The sequence below is a fragment of the Sciurus vulgaris genome (assembly GCF_902686455.1).
Source record: "Sciurus vulgaris genome assembly, chromosome: 15".
Lineage (NCBI taxonomy): Eukaryota > Metazoa > Chordata > Mammalia > Rodentia > Sciuridae > Sciurus > Sciurus vulgaris.
The window spans coordinates 27,563,702-27,586,666 of record NC_136476.1 but is presented as its reverse complement, the minus strand read 5'-3'; the positions used below and the strand labels follow the sequence as shown (position 1 = coordinate 27,586,666).

The 22,965-nt window shown below is 36.1% G+C and overlaps 1 protein-coding gene across 3 annotated transcripts in view; it reads left to right on the top strand.

Moving 5' to 3' along the window:
* Positions 1–22,965, top strand: part of PTPRD (protein tyrosine phosphatase receptor type D) — a gene marked incomplete at its 5' end in the record, with an annotated part of 242,588 nt that overhangs the window by 76,770 nt on the left and 142,853 nt on the right. For all 3 annotated transcript variants that reach the window (XM_079112996.1, XM_079112995.1, XM_079112994.1), the window contains 7 exons: positions 1,627–1,932; positions 2,812–3,005; positions 5,072–5,098; positions 8,665–8,782; positions 13,254–13,841; positions 14,275–14,375; positions 15,371–15,630. In XM_079112996.1, the coding sequence (XP_078969122.1) occupies positions 1,627–1,932; positions 2,812–3,005; positions 5,072–5,098; positions 8,665–8,782; positions 13,254–13,841; positions 14,275–14,375; positions 15,371–15,630 (1,594 nt within the window). The remainder of the gene's footprint in view (positions 1–1,626; positions 1,933–2,811; positions 3,006–5,071; positions 5,099–8,664; positions 8,783–13,253; positions 13,842–14,274; positions 14,376–15,370; positions 15,631–22,965) is intronic.

Here is a 22,965-nt window from a genome sequence, read left to right as displayed (position 1 = left end):
GAACTCCCATTCAGAATCAGTAAAAAAGATATTGCAGTAAATTTGGCAAATCTTATTTCAAATTTATAAGACTGTCATGTGAAAATTTCTTTTTTATCAATTAGAAGATTTTCATTTTAATTGACTATAATGATGAACTTAAGGCATATAGATTCAGAGAGAGCAGTAATCCTCCAAACAATTCAGTACATTTCACACTCCTTAAGACTTACAGTCTCGCTGGCCATGGTGGCATGTGCCTATAGTCCCAGCTACTTAGCAGGCTGAGACTAGAGGATCATTTGAGCCCTAGGAGTTGAAGACCAGTCTAGGCAACATAGCAAGACCCATATCTCAAAAAAGAAAAAAAAAAAAAAAAACAAAAAAAAAAAACTAAGGGAATCCCCAGATGACATATTTAAATACAAAAGTTACCATATATATCCTTTTGTTTGTCTTCCATAGGAAGATACATTACTTAATAACAATTGGAGAGAGTTGTGTTGAACTTGATGGATTTTCAGTTTTTTTCAAATAATGATGTTTGTCTAATTTGATGGAAATAATTGCTCAGAAAGTGACTAGTTTATTTTAGAATGGGCATAAAGAAAGTATAACTTTTAACTCTTATGTAAAACCACTTTACATAATTGATCATGCACAGAATGAAAGATGTTGCACATTAGTTATATCTTTTCCAGGTGATTCTTGGGTTTTTTTTTAAGTAATTATTTTAATGGCATTTATTGACATTTTGAAAGGGATAGATGATTATTACTGATTTTACCAAAATTTGCTGGTGGGATCTAATTTTTTATTAGCAATGGTGTCTCAAGAAGAGTTATAATAAAAAAGCTGAAAGCTGACATAGGGTAAGTACAAGTTACAGTCAGAATCAACAAGCCTGACCTTACCCTCGGGTAGGTAAACCTTGGACTGTGCATTCTCATCCTTTATTGATTCTGCATGCTCACTGTATTTGGGCTATGATCAATGTTAGGTTAACATTTTTCATTGAAACCAGTCATGCAGACTTTTGTAGATAGGGTGAACCTTATTATGTTTCTTGGGCTTTTCTTTCTTTTTCATTGGAACTGGTGGAAGGGTACCTAGCAGTTATTATAAATTTCCCTCATATGAATCCTTTCATAAATGAATATTGTATATGAATTGTCCTCATTCTAGAATGTAGAAGTGAAAGCATGAAATGACATCTGTGAAGCATCACCAAAATCTCAAGGTTAAAAAAAATTAGCATTATTTGTAGCCGGGGGCGGGGGCTGGATAGTCAGTATAGTGGGAGTGGGAATACTGAGGGATTGGTTTAGAAGAAGAATTTTAAATCTCAGGTAGGTAATTTTTATTTGAGGCTCTATTATCTTAAGGTTTCATTTTCATGTACTCCCCCCACCCATTATTTAACAATTATTTTTCATCACTTATTCATTTTATTTTTGGTTTATTCATATTACTAAGCCAAGGTACATAAATTTATCTTTAAAACTTTAAGTTTCAAAGCCTTATTTTTGTTTTGTTGCCCTTATTGTTTATTTATTTTTGCCTTTTCTTTTGTTTTATCATTTTTTTTTTTTCCAACCACTCCTGTCCTTTCACTCAAATCCTCCTTTAACTCACTACCAAAATAAGAGCCGTCAGCTCCTCCTCAAGACATTAGTTGCACCAGTCCAAGTTCCACTAGTATTTTGGTAAGTTGGCAACCTCCACCAGTGGAAAAACAGAATGGCATTATCACTGAGTACTCCATCAAGTATACAGCAGTGGATGGCGAAGATGACAAGCCTCACGAGGTTTTGGGAATTCCTTCGGACACTACCAAATACCTTTTGGAACAGCTGGAAAAATGGACTGAATACCGGATCACTGTGACTGCCCACACAGATGTCGGCCCTGGCCCTGAGAGCTTATCCGTGTTGATTCGAACCGATGAAGATGGTATGTTGCCTCCGCTCCATCAGTTTGCACCCTTCTGACACAGTCTCGGTCTGCTGCTGTCTTTTGATAGGCTAACAGTTATTCATTTTTTTCTCTGCTCAGCTTTTTACCCAGCATTGCTGTTACTTCAGTCTTTTTGTCAAAGACCTGTCTTTGCTACATCCTGGGATTCTTTTTTTTTTTTTTCCCCAGTCTCCATGCAATAATTTTCTTCTCTTTAAAAGGACAAGTGTGCTCCTGTGATCTTGCAATCCAGCCCTTCTCTGTATCTCCATGTAAAGTCTTCAGTGTTTTTCTTGACTTTTTGTAATCACTTCTTGTTCATTTTGAAGTTAACTTTACAAAACTGCCTTCTTCTTGTTGCCTTTTTTTTTTTTTTTTTGTCTTGCATATTTCAGAGACAATGATGCTCGACATTCAGTTTTTGGCATCTGTTGTTTGGAATACCTTTGATATGAGAAAAAGAAGATAATCCGTATAATCAAGAATCTTTTTATTCTGCTATTAAAAAAGAAACCTTTAAAAAAACACACAACAATCAACAATCAGTTTTTGTTATTATTTCAGTGCAATACTCTTTGTGCTTTAATGCTTTGGACCTCAAAGCATCTTCCTTGGCTTTTGTACATTTTTTTTTTTTTTACATGTTTTTCTATTTCTCTGATACTCTTTTTTTCTTCCATTTTGTTTTTTTGCATCGGTCATGTTTTTTGATCTTTTCTTAAAAGGTAGAGCAGATTGGTTGAGCATTTTCATTGGTTGAAAATGTATTCTTCAAAGCAAACATAGTGGGGTCGACCCATTTTTAAGTAAAGAAAATGCTCTGACTGGGTGGGACAAGTGCCTATAATTTTCTTTTATCCGATGATGTTGTTCCAGTTCCTAGTGGTCCTCCTCGCAAAGTCGAGGTAGAGGCTGTCAACTCAACATCTGTTAAAGTCTCATGGCGCTCACCTGTGCCCAATAAACAGCATGGCCAGATAAGAGGATACCAGGTCCATTATGTGAGGATGGAAAATGGTGAGCCCAAGGGTCAGCCCATGCTGAAGGATGTCATGCTGGCAGATGCACAGGTAAGCCCATGAAATTAGGTGCCTTTGTTTTTACACAATGGGTTTATCTTAGTCTGGTCCTTAAAATTGGCCCTATTTTAGTTTTAGTTAAATCTGTATAAAATTCTAGGTTTTTAAAAACATGTTAATGTTTATTTACACTTGTAAGCAGAAGTGACATCAGGTTAAGAAGTAAATTGTAATGAAATGATCTTAAATCTATGAAAACATCACTTCTTTTAAAGACCGATATTCAACTCTTTTGAACTCTGAGTCTGCCCCTCTGACCTCAAAAAATTGATTGATTTAATCAAATCAAAGAATTCTAAACTGTAGTTTGTTGATGGGATCTACTTTCTGCTGTGCAGGAACTGCTGGGAACTATGTTGATCTAATTTCTAAATGTATGGCTTCTTCCAATGAAGAACAGACATTTTTATTCAGCTAAAGGTGTCCAAGTAGCATTTTATTTGGTATTTTATCAAATCACATATTTGATGAAAATAATGGCTTCATGTCTCAGAAAATGAAAATAAGGACAATAGTTTGTTGTCATTAGTAAAAATTAGAGTAAAATTAGAGTTTCCCAGAGAATAAATAGCATGTCCCATGTTTAGCCAAGTTAAAGTACTAACAATGATTAGATGAGTATGTGAGAAATTCTTTTGATCTTGGGGCAGTGGGTTACAAGCTTGATTTCACAACTTGGTTTTGTAATCAATTGCTTAAAACTGATGGTTGGAAAATTTTAGTCTTATTTAGAGGTGACTTGATTCAAGATAGTCCCATGAGAAATCTACATGTATTTCATGCATGTTCCTGAAATTATTCAATTTGTATTGCCATGCTGGAAATTAAACATAACCTGTAGACTAGCTTACTTTTGCAGTTTTGAATGGTGATGAGATACTATGAATGCTGAATTGCTTTGCTTCTCCTGCAAATTGGTAGTTGAGCGGGAAAAAAGATGGAGTTTGTGAAATTTTGAAATTGATTTCAAGTGAAAATGCTTTCCTTTTTTTGGAGATGGGAAGTATTATGAACCAGTTAAATCTGCTATACTAGGTTGCCAAGTTTTATGTTCTTTTCTCTGTGGAGAAAAGGGGCATTAAATATCCCTGTGTTTCTAAGGAAAGTACTTACCCTCAAAGCCTTAATATAAGTCAATTCACAAAAGTGCTTACACTTATTCCTATTTCAAAACATTCAAACAAAAGGAATTCAGGTTTGCAGTTTACTTTGCTATCCCAAATCTAGTTGCATATATATTTTATTTAAAGGTCACTTCCATTTATGTAGGTAGAGATTTGTGGTATCTCTTTGAAAGTGAAAAAGGGCCATTGACTTGCTTTTTTATAAGTATTTATTTTGTAATACCTTGTAAAGTTAGAAAGTTCTCATTAAGTATATAAAGCTATTATTGCTATATTTTTGAGAGTCTGCAATTACAGAAAAGAAAATAATATGACCATTGTGCTTTGATGTCCTTTGATTCTTAATTATTTAACATCACAAAATGGTTATTTTATCTGTTTTGATTGAATTTTGGGAGTTAATGGAGTTACATAATGCATTAAATGTCAACTCTTTTTCTGTCTTCTTCTGAGAAATTAATTGTCCATTGCTTATTTTTCTTTTTTATCATTTATTCTACTTGACTATTCATTGAAATAAGTTTTCACTGTGGTTATATGATTTTAATATAATGAAAGATATTAATCCAAATAGTAATTTGCATTAATTATGTAATAGAAGTCAAAATAAATGTCATGAAGTAGGATATTAGTATAAACCACATCTTTTTTCCTATGCTTTATTGATTCCTTTTAGTAATCCATACATTAAAAAGTACATTAGCTGGGTTTAGCAATATCAATAGTATAACATATTTAATTTGGTTTCACACTTGGAGGTGAGGGAACTGCAGCATGACACTTATATTCTTTCCAATTTTATTGTATATGTTGTTTAAATTACTTTTCCTATTTTTTTAATCAAAGGTGGACAAAACTGCCTTTAGTAGGCTACAAATTTCTCTTCATTTCTTTTTATTTTGTCCCCGCCCCCACCTTCTTAATCTCAATCAGTGGGAATTTGATGATACTACTGAACATGTGAGTAATTTCTGACTGCTTTGTCCAAAACAGACTGCATTATGTATGCCTGTCTTTTCTGATCACCTTCTTTCACTTTTGATTTGTCACCGCAGTTTGCTTGGATGCATGAAACTAACTCACCATTTTTAAGTTATCTTCACTACCTGTGCACTTTTCATTTTGGTTACTGTTTTGTGAAATCAGCATGGTGCTACTGATTGCATAAGGAATGGGCTTCTGATACTTATTTTGATTTCTGCTACTAATTCTGCCTTGTGACATAGTCAGAGGAGGCATGCTTCAAATGAAGGCATCCCAGACTGGAGGTGGCAAGTGGTCTGATGTAGGTTGTTCATCATTCTTGTATTGAGTGGATAGCATGAAGTAGATCTAGCTACTACTGGTTATCTAGATGTTGCTGTCCTCCATTGTACCCATAAAAATTTGAGTGAATCATACCATGAATTAAGACGTTTCTCACTGTGGAAGGAATGCTTTTTAATATAGTTTAGTGAGTGGTTATATTACTTATTGGGAGTCTATTGTATATGATACTGGAGGGAACACAGGAATGACACCTACCTTCCAAGAGCTCACAGTGTAGATAGCTAGGAAGATGTGAAATTCTGGAAAGTTTGTAAAGTACAGCAAATGAAAAGGCCTCAAGCAAGGTGGAATGCGTTCGGAATGACAATGTCAGTAGGAACTGTGAATTCAGACAGTGGACCAGGATGGTAGATGAGGTTGTAAGGTGGACTTGAGATATTAAGGGATGAGTAGCGGGTGAAGAGGTGAATGTGTATGTGTTTTGGGGAGTTGGAGATTGGGACACATTTTGGGCACAGCAGAAGCAGTCAGGAAGGCAGTTGAGATTGATGTATATAGTTGGATGACAGCATGGGACACAAAGGAAAACTTAGGTTAAGAATGTTATGTAAATACAGCTAAGGTGACTTACATGTTGGAAAACTTGAGGGTTTTTTTTTAATTCTGGAGAGATGAAGAAAACTATTAAAAAGAAAATAAGATAAAGGTAACAAGGAAGGTATTACTTTATCCACTGTACACTTTTATTGCCAGAGCACAAGGTTCTTATTGGGAATCTTAGAAAATACATAGTGTCAGTTGTCATGGAATTAAGAGTGTAGCAGAATTTTGTAAACTTCTTTGACCATAATGGTAAGAAATAGATGTATGTTTTGATCTGGTACATACACATTTAACTGAAATAAAAGTTTTATAAAACCATACCTTATTTTTATATATGAAGAACTCTTAACATTTTGTATTCAAGTCTGTTCCATTTTCTTTCTGTTTAAATGCTGGTCGCAACTTACTAAATTGATTTCATGACTTACTAAATGGGTCATTACCTGCAGTTTAAAAAAAACAGTGACTTAGTGGATAAATTAGATAGTGATAATATAGCAAATAGTAAAATAAGGGGAAAAAAAAGAGAATTAGTAAAAATTAGAATTAGTAAAAGAGTTCTTTTACTAATTCACTCATGTAGTGAACAAAATTCAACAAAGTTGAAACAAATGAAAAGGGAAGTTTTCAATATCTTAAGAATTGACAAACACTTGCTGAGCCAGAACTTGAGGAAGAGAAAGAGGTGAGAGAAAACTCCTAAGTTTTAAAGGGAAATGTCCAGCGCATTCTGACCATATGCAGACTACTGCAACTCAGGATAGTTAAGGCTGGAGGTAAACGTGTGACATAATTATTTCGGGTTTTGAAGTGAATGCAGTTTTTCTAGGACTAGAGAGGAATGCAGCAGACTAGTACTGTGACAGAACCTCAGGAATGCCAACTCTTAACAGGCAGGAGCAGAGGAAGAAGAAAAGGAGACAAGAAGCAGTGGGAACTGTGGCCCTCCCCTTAGACATACCCCTTTGACCTGAAACTGCCAGCTTAAAGGAAGAAACTGTAACCCAGGAGGTGCAATGATCAAGACAGATCCAGGAGTGACTGGCAGTGATTACCCTGCTGAAAAGGACATGCCCAGTTTTAAAGGGTGTAACTTATGTTATCTACTGACAACCTAGGCAAGAGGAAGGACATATACAATTAGTCCCAGTTTTTTGAGTCATACATTTATAGAGAGCTGCAGACGTATACGTTTCTTGGCTTTCAACTTAGTGATAGAACCAAGCTGCTGCCTTTTCCCTGTTAGCCTCTTTTGCTTTTTAGCAGTAATCTAGGGAACCATGGAAAATACTTAACACTTATTCTTCATAATTCTTAGAATAGCTATTTGGTCTACCATAACATAAAATATGGCTCAGATGATTTACTTGATTTTAATATGAGTGAAACCATCTCAGGATCCTACAGATGAAATACTTTTCCCAAATAGTTTCTTTATCTGGTGGCATAAAATCTCCAGTGGCTCTTCAGAATGGAATCTGAAATGTTTTAATTTCCACATTGATGATATTCCTACCCTTTTTAGAAAACACCTTGTCAAAAGCTGTCATATTTGGGGCAAATTTCAAAAACTGAGTTCTGTGATACCTGTTAATAGTCTTGCTAAGAAATCCCCTCCTGGACTGTATACAACCCAGTGTTCACTGACACTCATGGTGCCTTTAGGATTGGATAAAAATGGCATTGTGCATTTTCTTAAATTTATCCATAGTCAATTTGGAATCATGGACATGCCAAAAATCTGTATGTATCATATGCATATATGAGTAGCTCTAAAAAATATACCAGAACAGGTCAGTAACTAGAATTCTGTCTGATGACACATGTAACCCCTAATTTGTAGAAACAGTTCCAAGATCATCTGGTCTTAAAATCATCACAACTTTGGGTCCTTATTAAAAGAGAATTAAGATAGTTGGTACATAATTTATGAGATCTCCTATTTTCTTAACAGTTGAATGAATTAAACACATATTAGCAATGCAGTAGATGTCTTCTTATAGTTTTGGTTTTATACTCTGATCTCTATTGTTCTTAGCCTATATAATTAACTGATAATGAATTCTTGGAGTCCTAAGATATCTCTGGCTCTGAGGATATCTAGGTCCAACAGATAAACCATCTGGTGGTAGAACTTACCTGGTGGTAGAACAGACTGCATTGGCATCTGCCCTGTCACCAGTGGTGTGGGCTGCAGTGGATACATAAGGAAAGCTATTGGCATAATATAGCAGCTAGTGTGTGGATCACTTACTATGAGCCAGGTACAGTTCTGATATCACTCATTTAATACTCAGTTTACCTTGATGGTAACTTTCAGATTGAAAATGGAGGTACAGTTAGGTAAACGTGCTTGTCTTTGATTACAAAGCTAGTAAACAAGGCAGTTTTAAATTCAGAGTTCAGAAGATTTGACTCTGATTTTTTTTTTTTTTAACTATGCCCCTAAAAGCTGCTTCTTAGGATGCCTAAAGACCAAGCTTCAATGTGAGCATGAAAACAGATTTCTATAGCATGAGCTGCAGGCATGAGAATTCCAGTGCTTAGCATGACTTCAGAGGATGCTCAGGCATGCACAGAGTGAAGATGGAAAGCCTCGTCTTCCCTAGGGTATTTCTATAATGAATCAGTGTTCTTCTATGGTATCATTTCAGGACATGATCATATCTGGGCTACAGCCTGAAACTTCCTACTCCCTCACGGTCACAGCCTATACCACTAAAGGAGATGGAGCTCGCAGCAAGCCCAAACTGGTGTCCACCACTGGGGCAGGTAATCATATCTATACTTATTTGTGCCTTGAACAGTTATACTAACTTTCCAACTGGTATGAGTTGAGTCCATCGTTTGTTTTTTCTTTTCTTTTTTTTTTTTTTTTTTTTTGCTTTGTTTTGTTAGTTCAGGAAAAAGAGTTAAGGAGAAAAGATCAATTAAAGTGCATAGTTTGTCCAAATTATTCAGTCAGTCTTTCAACAAATATTTTTTGAGTACTTGCTGTGTATGTATCAGACATGATTCCTTGTAGGGGGGATATAGCCATCAACAAATGGGAAAAGAATCTATTTTCTAACCTGGACTAATTAGCTAATAAATGAACCAAGAGTATATAATAAAATGTGAGTTTGTGATAAGATGAAAGATATATAGACCTCTTAAGTATCAGAAATCCCCCTTAAGGCCTAGGAAGATTCTTAGAGGAAGGATATTTAAGCTGCATCTTGAATATGAAGGAGCAAGTCCCATGAAGGTCCTAAAAGAAGGTATCTACATAGAGAAGTCACAGCCAATTTAACCTTCCCCCAAAACCCTTTGGAAAGAGCCACCATCTTGCATTGGGTTCATGACTTGCAGTTTTATTCCTTATTATTTTCTCCTCCTCACCCTCTGCTGTGGAGATTGAAAAGAAGCCAGATTGCACAAAAATTAGAGAACGAAGAATATCAAGGAGGTTAAATAATATAAAATTGCTCCTTTCTGAAGAACAAAGCTTCCTCGGTTCTCTTTGTTCGGCCACATTACGAAAAGCCAGCATGAAGGAAGGTCTGGCATTGTAAAAGCGATAAATTAAGAGATAATTACAAAAGGATTCTTCTCCAATCCCTTCATATAGCAATCTCCCATGGAACATTTAAGCTGTGATTTGATTTACTCCTCCTGAATTGCTTCTCACACAACTTTTTAGGAACACACCTCTATGCAAAGGCTTAAAGCAAAGAACAGCTGTGATGTTGAGCACCCTCCTGGGTGCCATGCTCACTGCCAAATTTGTCTAAATGTCATAAGATTTGCCTCGCTCACATCCTGCCACCTGGAACTGCCTCAAGCAGCAGGATTACAGATGGCAAAACTCCTTCAAGGCAGAGTCTTTCGGGCTTTTTTTTTTTTTTTTTCTCTTCCTCCTCCTTCTTCTTTTCGTTTTTCCAACAATACCATTGTATCAAGCTAATGTAATTCCCTGAATAGGAGAGACACGTTCAGTGAGTGGTGTGGTGGCACGAGGACTATGCAACTATCGAAGCAGCCATTGTCAGAATATTGATAACCACTGTGAAGCCCCTGAACTTCAATCCCAAATTGAAGAAATGAATTTCCTTCATCCACTTTCATCATTACATGTTAATAAACTTGAAAGTCTTACATGAAACATCAAACTCATATTGCCCGTAAGGTGGAGGTCATGGAATGATGAGGAAGAACTAGAGGACTTACAGCTAAGGGATAGGAACTCTAGAAAAAGGAATGAATTCGTGTATTTTAATGTCACTAAAACTAGCTCATTACTCTTGAGTCACACTGCAGATCTACAGTTATGGCTATTATTTGTACATAGAATTCTGTTGAAATTTTTATTCACAATTTCAGATCTTCCTTAACCAACAGCCACTTATGTATTAAGATAACAAATGCTTTTCATTTAGATGGTCAACATTTGCTTTCTTCACACTTCCTCACTGAGCCTGGGGTGGAGGTGTGTCTAGATTTAAAATTCCTCTAAGAGAAAAACTCCTGATTCACCTTACTGCCATCTTACCCAGCTTAAAAGCTTTTCCCAGTAAGGGTTTTTCTCTGGGTAAAATATTAGAGCCATTCTGAACCCTTGCCCCAACTGATTTGACTGTATCTAGTATTTCTATTAAGTACTAAGGGAGAGGTTTTCCTCCTCCTTCTTTTTTTTTTTTTTTTTTTGGAGGCTTCCCTTAGTTTGTGAGCTGCCTCTCCTGAACTGGTATTAGCAGCTCTTTCTCTAGCTGCCTCAGCATTCATTTTGTCACTGAATCCTTCCCTTGTGCTTTTTGTGCTCCCAGGGTGGTTGTCTCATACTTTTCAAGCTTAGGTAAACTTGTGCCTGGAGAAGGAATGGCAGTGGTGGGTTAGCTCTAGTGAGCAGACTGGTATGCTCCTGACACAGCAGGGAAAACCAGTAGGTCAGAACTGATGCTCTTATCCTCTAGAACATTATTTGGTCTCATGATTCCAAGCCCACAAGCCTTTATACCCTGTAACAAGAAAGGGCCTGGCAACATTGAAAAGCAATATGTGCTACTCCCACCTAAGCTTTGACTCTCACTGCAGAACGGATGTACGTTTTCATAAACTTGATGTTTTTTTTTTCCCCTAGAACTTCCAAGTCCATTATATTTCCAGTTATATTGTACCTTAGCAATATTAAGTAAAACAGATAATAACAAAATCTTACAATATAACAAATATTTTTAGACTGCAATCTATATTTGTGATTTTTTATCAAGAAATTAAAAAATATTTTTAATCTAGCTTTCCATGCATCTTACAGAAACAAGATACACAACTTATATACCATTAAGGAGTTCCTTCGAACCCAAGTTTTAAAATTTTCAATAAACACGTTTAATAAATCTGTTAGCTCTGGAGAATGTGAGTTAATGGTTATAGTTCTACCCTATAGTTTCATCTGGGATTCATTTACTGAAGATTACATTCTAGGCTGAAAGCCCCCCATTTAACATGAATTTTTCTAAGCAGAGACTGAAGTGTTTGATTTGTAGCACCATCATTCACATTTTAATGGGCAAACAATGTATATGCTTATATACATAAAGGGAAATTAATGGTGTCTGTTAATGTCTGCCTTAAAGTGCTATTTTAAAATTGAAATAATTGTAAATTTATTTAAAATAAAAATAAATGTAATAGTTCAGGTACTCTCCAGATTATGAATGAATGGACTTTATTCTAAGTGTTTGCTAATGAATTGTTCAGGTGCCTAGTTGCATTTCTCCTGGGAAACTATGAGTATACAATGGTCCACTACTGGACCAGTCTTTAACACCCCCAACCCCCACACACATACACTTACACTTGCCATTGCAGACTTCAAGAACTATTTTTCTCCATATACTGTGGGATAGCTGAGTTAAATAAGCTTATGAATTTACCCTTCTTTTGAAATGCAGCTTGCTGCATTGGTTAAGGGTGGACATATCTGAAAGAGTATGTTCCTGGGTAGAGGACATCCCAACCTGGGCTTCAACTTTCTGACATAGGAAATGAAGGGATTAACCAGATTGCCTCCGAGGCTAATGTTTTATGCGTTGCCTTGTCACTTTTTAGGTTGTTTTAATCTGTGTTAACATCTCCATGGTACTCTTTCATCGCCTATCTCCCTTTACTATAAGTTTTCTTTCCCACCTATCTTTCTTATTATACAAACTTGGGTTGGTTTTGGTTCTGTGATGCTATCTCCTCCCCACCCCCCATCTTTGCACCGTTCTTGAAGAAACCCCTGGCTGTGTTTTCTATCAGTGCCTTTCTCTGTGGACTCCAAGAATAATTGTATTCCATTAAAAACAAATTATAGCTGAAATAGACATTGAGTGAATAAATCAGATCTCTCCACATATCTATCTTAAAAGAAAATTCTGAACTTATGGGAAACTGATTCCTTACCAAAAAAGCTTAATATTCTGATTACTAATAATCAAGATTAATGTTAGTAGCATATTAATCCTTATGCTAAGACTTTTGCGTATACATTTTCATTTAATAATACATAGCATCAATGCAAAATAATTCCTAATGCCATGCCCATCGTACAAATGAAAAACTTCATAAGGATATCTTGTATAAGAAAGTTAGGATGTGTAAATTAGATCCATAGTAACTCAGCATTTTTTTTTTAACTTTTAAGCACTATGACAGCATAATTAAGTGGACTGTGGATTTAAGTAGAGCTGGATTGATCTTACAGCTTTCTTTTTATGTGCCTGACCTTAGACAGTTTCCTACCTTTCTGGTCTTGCTTTCTTATTGTAGAAATTGAATATAATAATAATGAATGAAAGCACATAGTGAGGAGTGAGGAATATAAATCAAATAAGATAATATGCTCAATGCTTTTATTATAATGTATGGAACATGGCACATTATAAATAATCATTAATTATATATTATTGGCTAATCTTCGATTCATTTTTCTATGGAAGGCATGAATTTGTATGTGCAAAGGTTTAGAAATAATCCCTTAAATTGTTATTTCAATGATGACTCCTATTTTGTGTTTCTTATCAAATTGTAGTGCAGTCTATCTTCATAAAGTAAGAGAAGAAACATAGTTTCACATAGGTATGTAGGTCAAATGTGGTTTTCACTTGTTTCATAAATAATGAAATGGGACTAGCACTAGAGTGGTACACTCCCATTTGTCAATGACTAAAATGTGGACATCTATACCATTTGGTTTCACCACTTCTCCTATCTGCTCCAGTTCCAGGGAAACCCCGGCTTGTGATCAACCACACTCAGATGAATACAGCTCTCATTCAGTGGCACCCCCCTGTGGACACATTTGGACCTCTTCAGGGCTACCGTCTAAAATTTGGCCGCAAGGATATGGAGCCTCTCACTACTCTTGAATTCTCTGAAAAAGAAGATCACTTTACAGCTACAGACATCCACAAAGGAGCATCATATGTCTTCAGGCTGTCTGCCAGAAACAAAGTGGGCTTTGGGGAGGAGATGGTGAAAGAGATTTCTGTTCCTGAAGAAGCACCAACTGGATTCCCTCAAAACCTCCGCTCAGAAGGCACCACTTCAACCTCCGTCCAGTTATCTTGGCAGCCACCTGTCTTAGCAGAGAGAAATGGCATAATCACCAAGTATACCATTCTCTATAGGGATATCAACATCCCCCTTCTTCCAATGGAGCAGCTTATTGTTCCAGCTGACACCTCTATGACACTCAGTGGCTTAAAACCAGATACCACATACGATGTAAAAGTACGTGCTCACACGAGCAAAGGGCCCGGGCCATATAGTCCCAGTGTCCAGTTCAGGACACTGCCTGTGGATCAAGGTAGGATTTGTCTGCTTATGGCCTTCCTCCTTTAAAGGAATATCAGTCATTGGAAATCAGTATTTTGAAGCTAAAAATAACTGATCGGCCCATTCATATTAATAGGTTCAGCAAAACCCAAAAGGTAAAGTATATCAAACTTAATACATTTCGGATGCTGTAGATTTCAGTTATAGAATGCCAAGCAAGTCTGGCTGACAGCACCCCAGTGTCCTCAGGTAAGGAAAACACAATAGAGTTGACTGAATTGGAGAGAAAGGAGAGATCTTTATGAGAATGGGTTAAAATGAATGCTCTAACCAGGTAGGCAAATCACACTTCTCTCTCTAAGCAAAGTAGCCAGCATCTAGCGTAAGCTCTATGATCCATGGTGGAAAAGGACAGGTAATATGTCCTTAGGAATAGTTTAAATACACTGTTTTTCCTTTTCCAGCAGTGTTTGCAAAAAATTTTCATGTCAAAGCAGTAATGAAGACTTCAGTATTGCTGTCTTGGGAGATTCCAGAGAATTATAATTCCGCCATGCCTTTCAAAGTAAGTTGTCTTCTAATTTGCAAGATATTATAGGTAAGATATTATGTAATATTATTTGTAAGGTATTATTATTATTGTTATTATTATTTTTGTGTGGGTGTGTGGTGCTGGGAATTGAACCCAGGGCCTCGTGCATGCAGGGCAAGCATTCTGCCAACTGAGCTATATTCCCAGTCCTTATAAGGTATTATTGAAGGAACACTTTCATTATGGCAATGTGCAAAGTTTGCAAACCCCCTGTGATTTATATATACATACCCGCCAGGCAAGTGCTGTACCACTGAGCATTTCCAGCCCTGGTGGTCTCATTTGTGACCTTCTGGTAAAACATTGAGTTTGGTGCTTTGGCAGCTTAACTTTTCTGCTCTAAGGAGCAGACAGGATCTCAAACCCAGGACTAGCATTGCTTATAGTATACCTAATAGTTTGAATTTGAACTATTTGCATCTAACTAGTACTTCCGTTTTTCCACAAAACAATAAAATTTACATGATCTCTGTAATTTTATGATGCAATATTCTGGGAGTTTTTCAGTTTGTTTATTGGTCTGAATTCTTGGCATTTCTTAAACTCTGCTTTTCCGTTAAGGTACATTGGAGATGTTAGAAGTTCATGTTTGTGAAATAAGAAGTAGACAAACGTTTGAGAAAGTGAAAATACATTTAGAAGAGGACTGAAATCTTTAGGAAAAAAGGTGCATTTCAGCACACTTTCCATTAAGATCACATATAACCAAGAGGTCAAATATTGAGAAGTTATTGCACATTTCTTTGTTGAGTATTTTTGATAGACTTAGAAATGTTATATTGTTACACACCAAGAACTGACAGGAAAATTGATGCAATCTGTAGAATTGTGAATACTTATGGGCTTAGGAATTGCCCAGAATTAGAACTGATCTGGCATATATTTTCCAGAAGCAGGTGAACATTGGTTTAGAAAATACACTTTGCCTCTTGATAACGGAAGTTGTTTGATTGGTTGTGACTCTTTAGATTCTTTATGATGATGGGAAAATGGTAGAAGAAGTGGATGGCCGAGCCACGCAGAAGTTAATCGTCAACCTGAAGCCTGAGAAGTCATACTCCTTCGTGCTGACGAATCGTGGAAACAGCGCGGGAGGGCTGCAGCACAGGGTAACAGCGAAGACTGCGCCAGATGTGCTCCGCACGAAGCCTGCTTTCATTGGCAAGACCAACCTGGATGGCATGATTACGGTGCAATTGCCTGAAGTTCCTGCAAATGAAAATATAAAGTAAGTTGGTAGAATGATGAGAATGAAGGAGTGCTGCAGGCCAATGGGGAAGTTAGATCCCAGTGTCGTCATGGTTGTAAGAATATATTGTTGAACGTAGACAAAAGATGCTTCTACAGTGGCTCATGATTATACAATCCAAGCTTGCTACTTGGTGATCTGGCATTTAACAAAGACTCTCATTAATTTAACACTGAATTGTTCTTTTGTTTGTTTGTTTGTTTTGGTACCAGGAATTGAACCTGGGGCACTTAACCACTGAGCCACATCCCAGCCTGTTTTTATTATTTTGAGATAGGGTCTTGGCAAGTTGCTTAGGGTCTAGCTAAATAGCTGAGGCTGGCTTCAAACTTGGGATCCTCCAACCTCAGTCTCCTTAGCTACTGAGACTACAGGTGTGTGCCACCATGCCTGACAATACTGAGTTTTTCCTATGTTCCAGGAGCAGTGTTTAGAAGATGTAAAGACAAACAAAGCAAAGTCCTTCTATAAAGTAGTTCATGTCATAATCTTATGAAATATGGTAAAGAGTTGACTAACTCTAATTATTGGCAAAATAAAATAATTGTGAGGAAGTGTTACAAAGTGCTACAAGGTTGGAAGAAACTTTGAGATATTAGATAACCAAAAATAGTTTTGGATATTGTTTTATTTGTGTGCTACAAAAGTAGGAAGAATTTCAAGGTAAAGTTGAAAATGATATTGGAAAAAAATAAATCATAAAATGCAAGTTATCATGTTTGAATGGAACTTAATATAAAAGCCAGTGTGCCTGAAGTAAAAAATTAAATCCAATCAATTAAGTAATTTGTCCAAGAACATAGACCCAGATGACTGCATACCAGTATATGAAAATACTATAGTCATTGAACTCTATTAAGTACAATTACTGTGGTGAGCCCTGGGGATAAAAGAGATGTGCTTCTGGTCTTCAAAAAACCTTCCATGTCATGTGGGATGTGGATAAACAGACAAATCTAAGAAATGTGAGTGGTAGAATTATGCTTTATCTTTAAGAGCTGCTAACTCAGAGTGGGATGGGTAAAAGAAATTTTTGAACATAGTCTTCAGAGACAAATAGGCATGCAAAAAAAATAAGGAAAAGAATGTTATATGCAAAGGGAACAGTGCATGCCGAGATCCATTATTAAAAGACAGCAAGTGATACTAGAAGTCTGGAGACCAAAGTGCCTGGGCAAGATTAGAAGAGAATGAGGGAGGAATACATGAGTCACTCCATGCCCAGAAACTGGAGTTACATTCTGTAGACCCTGGAAATCCATTAAAGATCTTTATGTAGAAAAATAGCATGCTACCATTTGTATGACATCCACATTTTTGGTTTTTTTTTTCTATTTTAGAAAATACTCTTTTGAATATCCCACTGTATGTTAGACACTGTTACTTGTTGGTATAAAAGTAAGCGTTTTCTTATTTCTTCTACCCCACACCATCAAGTTTAGATGAATTTGCTATGACAGGTTTGAAGATTACACAGAAAGGCATTTGCACATAGTTCCCGGACTGCTGCAATCATTTGGAGCACCAACGACAGTGGTAGAGAAAATAGTTGGGAAGTCAGCACATGCTTAATTGATTCTTGACAAATAAGATGATGGTGTACATAGGATACAGAGGCAGAAGTGAACAAAAGTGCAGCAGGAATTGTCAGGGGCTTTAATTATAAGATCGAGGCAGAGGAAAATGTGATAGGTGGCCCTGAGGTTGGAGCTTAGAGGATAATGAATGATGCTGCCATTTATCCTAAGGGATGAAAAAACAAGAGGAAGTTAATTATGTGTGTATTTTGTATGAAGTATCAGATAATGTCTATTAGAAATGTGGGCCGAGAGAAGTTAACTAGAACGAAGAATATAAATTTGGGAATTGCTAACAGAGAAAAAATGGCTTTATGGAAGGAGACAGAATCACTGAGGCAATTCATGAAAATATGTAACAAATATGTACTAAAAGTAAAGGTCTCAGTAGGAAGAGGAAAGCCCATGGAGGACATAGGGAAGGTCTTCTTTCAGAGTTGAGAACTGAGGCAGGGTAGCATGACAAAGACATTTTCTAGAAGGAAGAAAATTCAAAAAGTGTACTCAAGGATTTCCAAATCAAAATTTAAAGAAGATGACTAAAAATCAAATACTGAAAAACAAAATCGTAAACAAAAAGTTTAAATCTAGTGCAATTTAGGAATGAGTAATTTGGCCAGTTGAGACTCAGCCAAAATCAATCTTTCCTTGGTAAGCTTTCAAATAATGTTTATTTGATAAAAGTATTTGTTAGATTTCAACCAGCTGACAATTTCCAAAAAAAACTGTTACTAAGTTCATTGATAAATCAAGTCTCCATTTCTGTCCTCTATCATTCAGAAAACTGAAAACAAGAATATCATTGTAATACTTATCCCAATAAAATTGAATATGAGTGACATTATATTTATCTGTTATTTATTCATTCTGCAGAATATTTTCTTGTTATTGACAGATATAAGTTATTTTTGTATTTTTAAAACCACTTTATGGAAGCATAATTGATACATAAAATGGTGTATTTAATTCATGTTCAGTTCTCAGTAGTTTTGGTGGTAAGTATTCACCTCTGAAACATCAAGACCACAGACACAGGAAATATATTTCATCAACTACTATAGTACCAGGCAGTGTGTCAGGTGCTCAGTGGAGAGAATGTCATCTTTCTCATGCTCTTGTACCACATAGTTAATTTGGACAAGTCAAGAGTCAATTGCAGCAGTCCTGTGATGGAGAAGATTAGAGAGGTAAGGCAAGCCATGTGTTGGGGATGGGGCAGGTCACAGAGAAAGTGACTGCCAAGCTGAGACTTAAGGATGACAGGAAGTCATATGAACCATCACAGTGGGGTTGGGGACACAACTGTTCAATGAACACAGTAGAGGCACAGAAGAACCTCCTGCTTCTTCTGTACACATCTTGCCCACCTGTTATGACTTTGCAGCTGGCATACAACAAATGCGTGTTCTGTGCACAGTTTCCAGCAGCATGTCTGGGAATGGAGAGTCAAGTGAGATAAAGCCCTGACTTAGAGTGGAGAACAGAAAACAGATAACATGGCTCTAATGTGGTGGGTACTTCCAGGTACTACAGAAACATAAATATTGAGTTTTAGCACAATGTGGGTGTCAGGGGAAGCATCCTGGAGGAGCTAATATCTAATCTGAGCCTTGAAGGATGAGATAGATTGATGAAAGGTGAAAACGTTGTAAACACTGAAAGAAGAGGAAAAGATACGGACTGTAAATTCAATCCATTAAAAAATGCATGTCTATTCAGAAACAGAGCAGATGCAGAATGAAAATAGTATAGTATATTCAATAGCATTACTATTCATGTAGTTTTCACAATTTTATTTATATAAAAAAATCACCTATTAAAAGACTAATGACCCAAACACACTTGTTAAAGTGTGTTAGCCCTTACTGGGAAATGGCAGTTTCCATCCATCGGTGGTAAACTTTAGTTTCGTGTTTTAGTTTCTGAATTAGTAGGGAAAAGTGCAGAATGTTTTCTGTCCTTTAGTGTTTTTCTTCAGCTTGTTCAGTATCTCTATTTATATACTTTCTCCCCTATATTTGAGATGGGTATCAGGGAAAAAACTTTGGATAAAACTTGGGTATCAAAGAGAAGAGACCATATGAAGTGGAAAAAGAAAGCAACCTATCATGGAATAGAATTATATGTTAGAAATGAATTAAAGATTCTCAGAAATATATTCTAGCCTCCTGGGAGAACAAAGGGAACAAAAGGCCACACTAAGAAATTTCTTGAGTGAGAAAAACATCAGAACCATAGGGAATGACAGCTAAATTTGGTAGTAAAAACTTAAATTCTTAATAATGCAAATTTATATTGATGATGTATATAATTTATACTTTTTGTTTTTTTTTTAGTGGGGAAACATCACAAAGTCACCCATCCTAACTTAAGGTTGATTTGTATGGCATGATCAAGCATTACAAGAAGCTCTGCCCTAAGTGCCATTTCCATTAGTTGGCAAGTTTAGAAAATAGAAAAGATTTGTAGCTTTTTGTCCTGTATTCTGTGGAAGAAATGAGGGAAGGAAACAGATCTGATTCCAAAACTGCGGGCAGGTTGCTAACTTATTTAAATTAAAGCTAGCTGAGACATTTCCTATTTGTTTTCTAGAAAAATACAGTTTTGGTGATTGAAGGCTGTTCTGTTTACCAGCAGAAACCCTGCTTTTCTTATTCCTGGCAAAATTAGTTGTTAGGTCTTGATTCCTGCCTCCCAAGTCCTCACCACCTAAAAACAGAATGAATTCTTATAAATGTAATGAACACATAGCTCCTTGCTTCTGTGTACCTTTATCCCAGGTTCTTCTATTTGCTGGTATGGAGTAAGGAACCGGGGAAGACTCCTCCAGAGACAGGCTAAAGTCCTTCTCAAACAATCTGAAGCATACCACAGGTTCTGGAAGCAGAAATTCTGAGGTGCACCACTCTTTTTAAATAGATAAAGGGGACAGAATGATGATCAGAACATTTAGCAATGCCTCCATTCTTCAGAAGCCAGTGATAATTACAAAGAGTTCTTCTGTGACTTTATAGAGTTGTCCTCTGAATGGTTAGGGAAAAAAAGCATGTGTGTATGCATCTTGTGTACACAAGATATGTATGTAAAATACTGCACCACACCGATGGTACTAAGAGAAAAACCTGTATCAGAAAGTGCCTAGTGTAAATTAATTTCATTACAACCATTTTATGCTTATGGAAAATGAAAATGAAGAAGAATATTTTTTATAAAATTTTAAATTTCTTCGATTTTACTAATTCGACTTTAAGGTTATCTACTTTTTCTTTTAAAAAAGATATTAGTGGAAGTATGGCTTGCAATGTGACTTTCTAAAATTTATATACCACACTTAACAATTTAATGAGGAATAATCTATCATGTTTCTTTTAAGTAGTGAAGTCTTAAGTTTATACAGTACTTTCCAGTTGACTGAAATGATTAGAAGGCTTCATTTAAACCTCACAATACCCCTTAAGGTAGGTATTCCTTCCATTTACAGGTGAATAAAGTGAGACCGAAGATAGTAAGTGTCCTGGCCTAGGTCATATAATTGATATTAATGATTAATACCAATGGTGGCAAAGATCTGCTAGCTGCTATTTAAAGGACATTCATTAACAAATAACAATTTCTGAAGAAGAGGCTTCCTCATTTTATAGCTGAGGAAGTTAGTAGGTAGATTGATTTTCTTCAGTCCACATATCAGAGCCAGAGAGGAAATACTAGAATCCAGGTAGTCTCATTCCATAGATCACATTCTGAATCATAGATTTATCAGTTGGTTCTTTTCTAGACATTTCTCTGCTGAATACTCTCTAACCAGGTAAGAAATTCCTAAGTAGTAGTCATAAACCGGGCTGCTCAGGCAAACCTTAGAACCATAAGTGTGCACAGATCACAGGAATATATGTTAAGTGTCATGAAGCAGTATATCAGTAGGCTACCATTAGCAGTTAGAGGAGAGGTAAAGAGGGAGGTTCCTCCTGGTCATTGTCACCAATGAACAAATGAAGCTCAAGACAACCAAGTGACTTGCCCAACAATGCCAAACTGAAAAGATTCAAAGCCTTAATTTAAATATAGAAACTGAGAGATCATTCAACCAGCTGTGGTTTTTCTATTTTAAATTAATTCGATTTAAATCATATATATTACCCAGATGACCATAGCAAAAATTTAAAAATCAAAATTGTGCAAGGATTGACTTTTATTATTAAACTCTAAGACAGATTTTGACTTCCCGGTTAAATAGTGAGTTTAAGAATGCTAAGATCGACTGCTAATACAAAAAGCCTGACTGAATTTGAAGTGGGACTGCTGCAAGGACCAGAGCTTGCCTTCTCATATAATTATATGGAGCTGGGCCCCTTGATGATAACGTATTAAATGAAATTAGTAAAACTTTACTTAATATAATTAAAATTCTGAAGGTTAGATTTAACATATCTAATTAAATCTAATATACTGGGAAAACACGGCTTACTTCATCAGTAGACGTGGGCTTTTCAGATATATTGATTTTGAGTTATTTGTTTTTCTATTAGTTTAATAGTTAAGGTCTGTGTTGAAAAAGGTATTTTTGAGCCTAAAACTCCAGGCTTGAGAGAGACAAAGTAAAATATAGAGTTTAATTTTACCCATCTATAAAACTGATCTAACCCTAAAAGCATTTTTTTTTTTTTTCATTTCAAGCAAGTTTTTTCAGTTCATGTGATTTGGTTGATATGAATCTGTAGGGCACATATTAAGTCCTCATTTCTCCCCTAACTAAATCACCTTATCTTCCTTAATGTCTTATGAGGTTAGAAAAAATGTCATCAGGAGGCTGGTAAATAAAAAAGCTTTTGCAGTAAGGAGTTATAGTTTCTATAAGCCCTATTTGAGCATGACATTGCTGCCTTGGAGAAAAGAGAAAAAGCTAGATGAGATTGAGAGTTGGGAATTTTGGTAGATAAGAAGGGCCCTACACAGTTTTGACTACTAGAATTAAGAGAGACCTAGGTCCCTGAGAATCACCCACCCCATCTGCTTTCATTTTTCAGTGAAAAAAAAAAAAAACTCAGTAGTAAAATTGTAATAAAACAAATTTTGAAAAGATTATATATACATATGCTTTAGTAATATTTTCTTAAATACATAAATGTATCTTAAAGTGTAGAAAACTTGTAGAAATGTAGTGGGGTAATTGATCTTATCAGTCAGGGAAGTTTGCACTTAGGAAAGAATAAGTGAATTGATATTCAGAGGATGAGAGGAGTTAACTTGGTGGGAGTGAAAGACTGTTCTAGGTTTATGGGACAAAATGATCAGAGGTTTGATTTCAGAATCGACCAAGATCAATTCAAAATACCGAAAGCCAATCAAGATATAAGGTGTGGAGAGATGGACTCAGGCAGAATCCGGCAGTGTCTTATAATTCCTTGTGGTCTTTATCCTAAGAGAAATGAGTCTTCATTGAAATGTCTTAAAAAGTAGGGATGGCACAATCAATTTTGTATTGTATAATGAAAATCTCAAGAGACTAGACTAGAAAAGCTAAGTCAATGGATAAAGTTAGGAGACTATTGTATAGCCATGAGAAAATGGAATGAGACCAGAGGGATAGCATAGAGATGGAGACAGGTGAATGCTCTAGAGGTGGAGTTTGGAAGTAAGCACCTGATGATAGATTGGGTACAAGGGAGGAAGAGAATAAAATCAGATTTTCAATGGAAACACCTAGGTTATTGACATGTGTGCTATGGATATTGTTTAA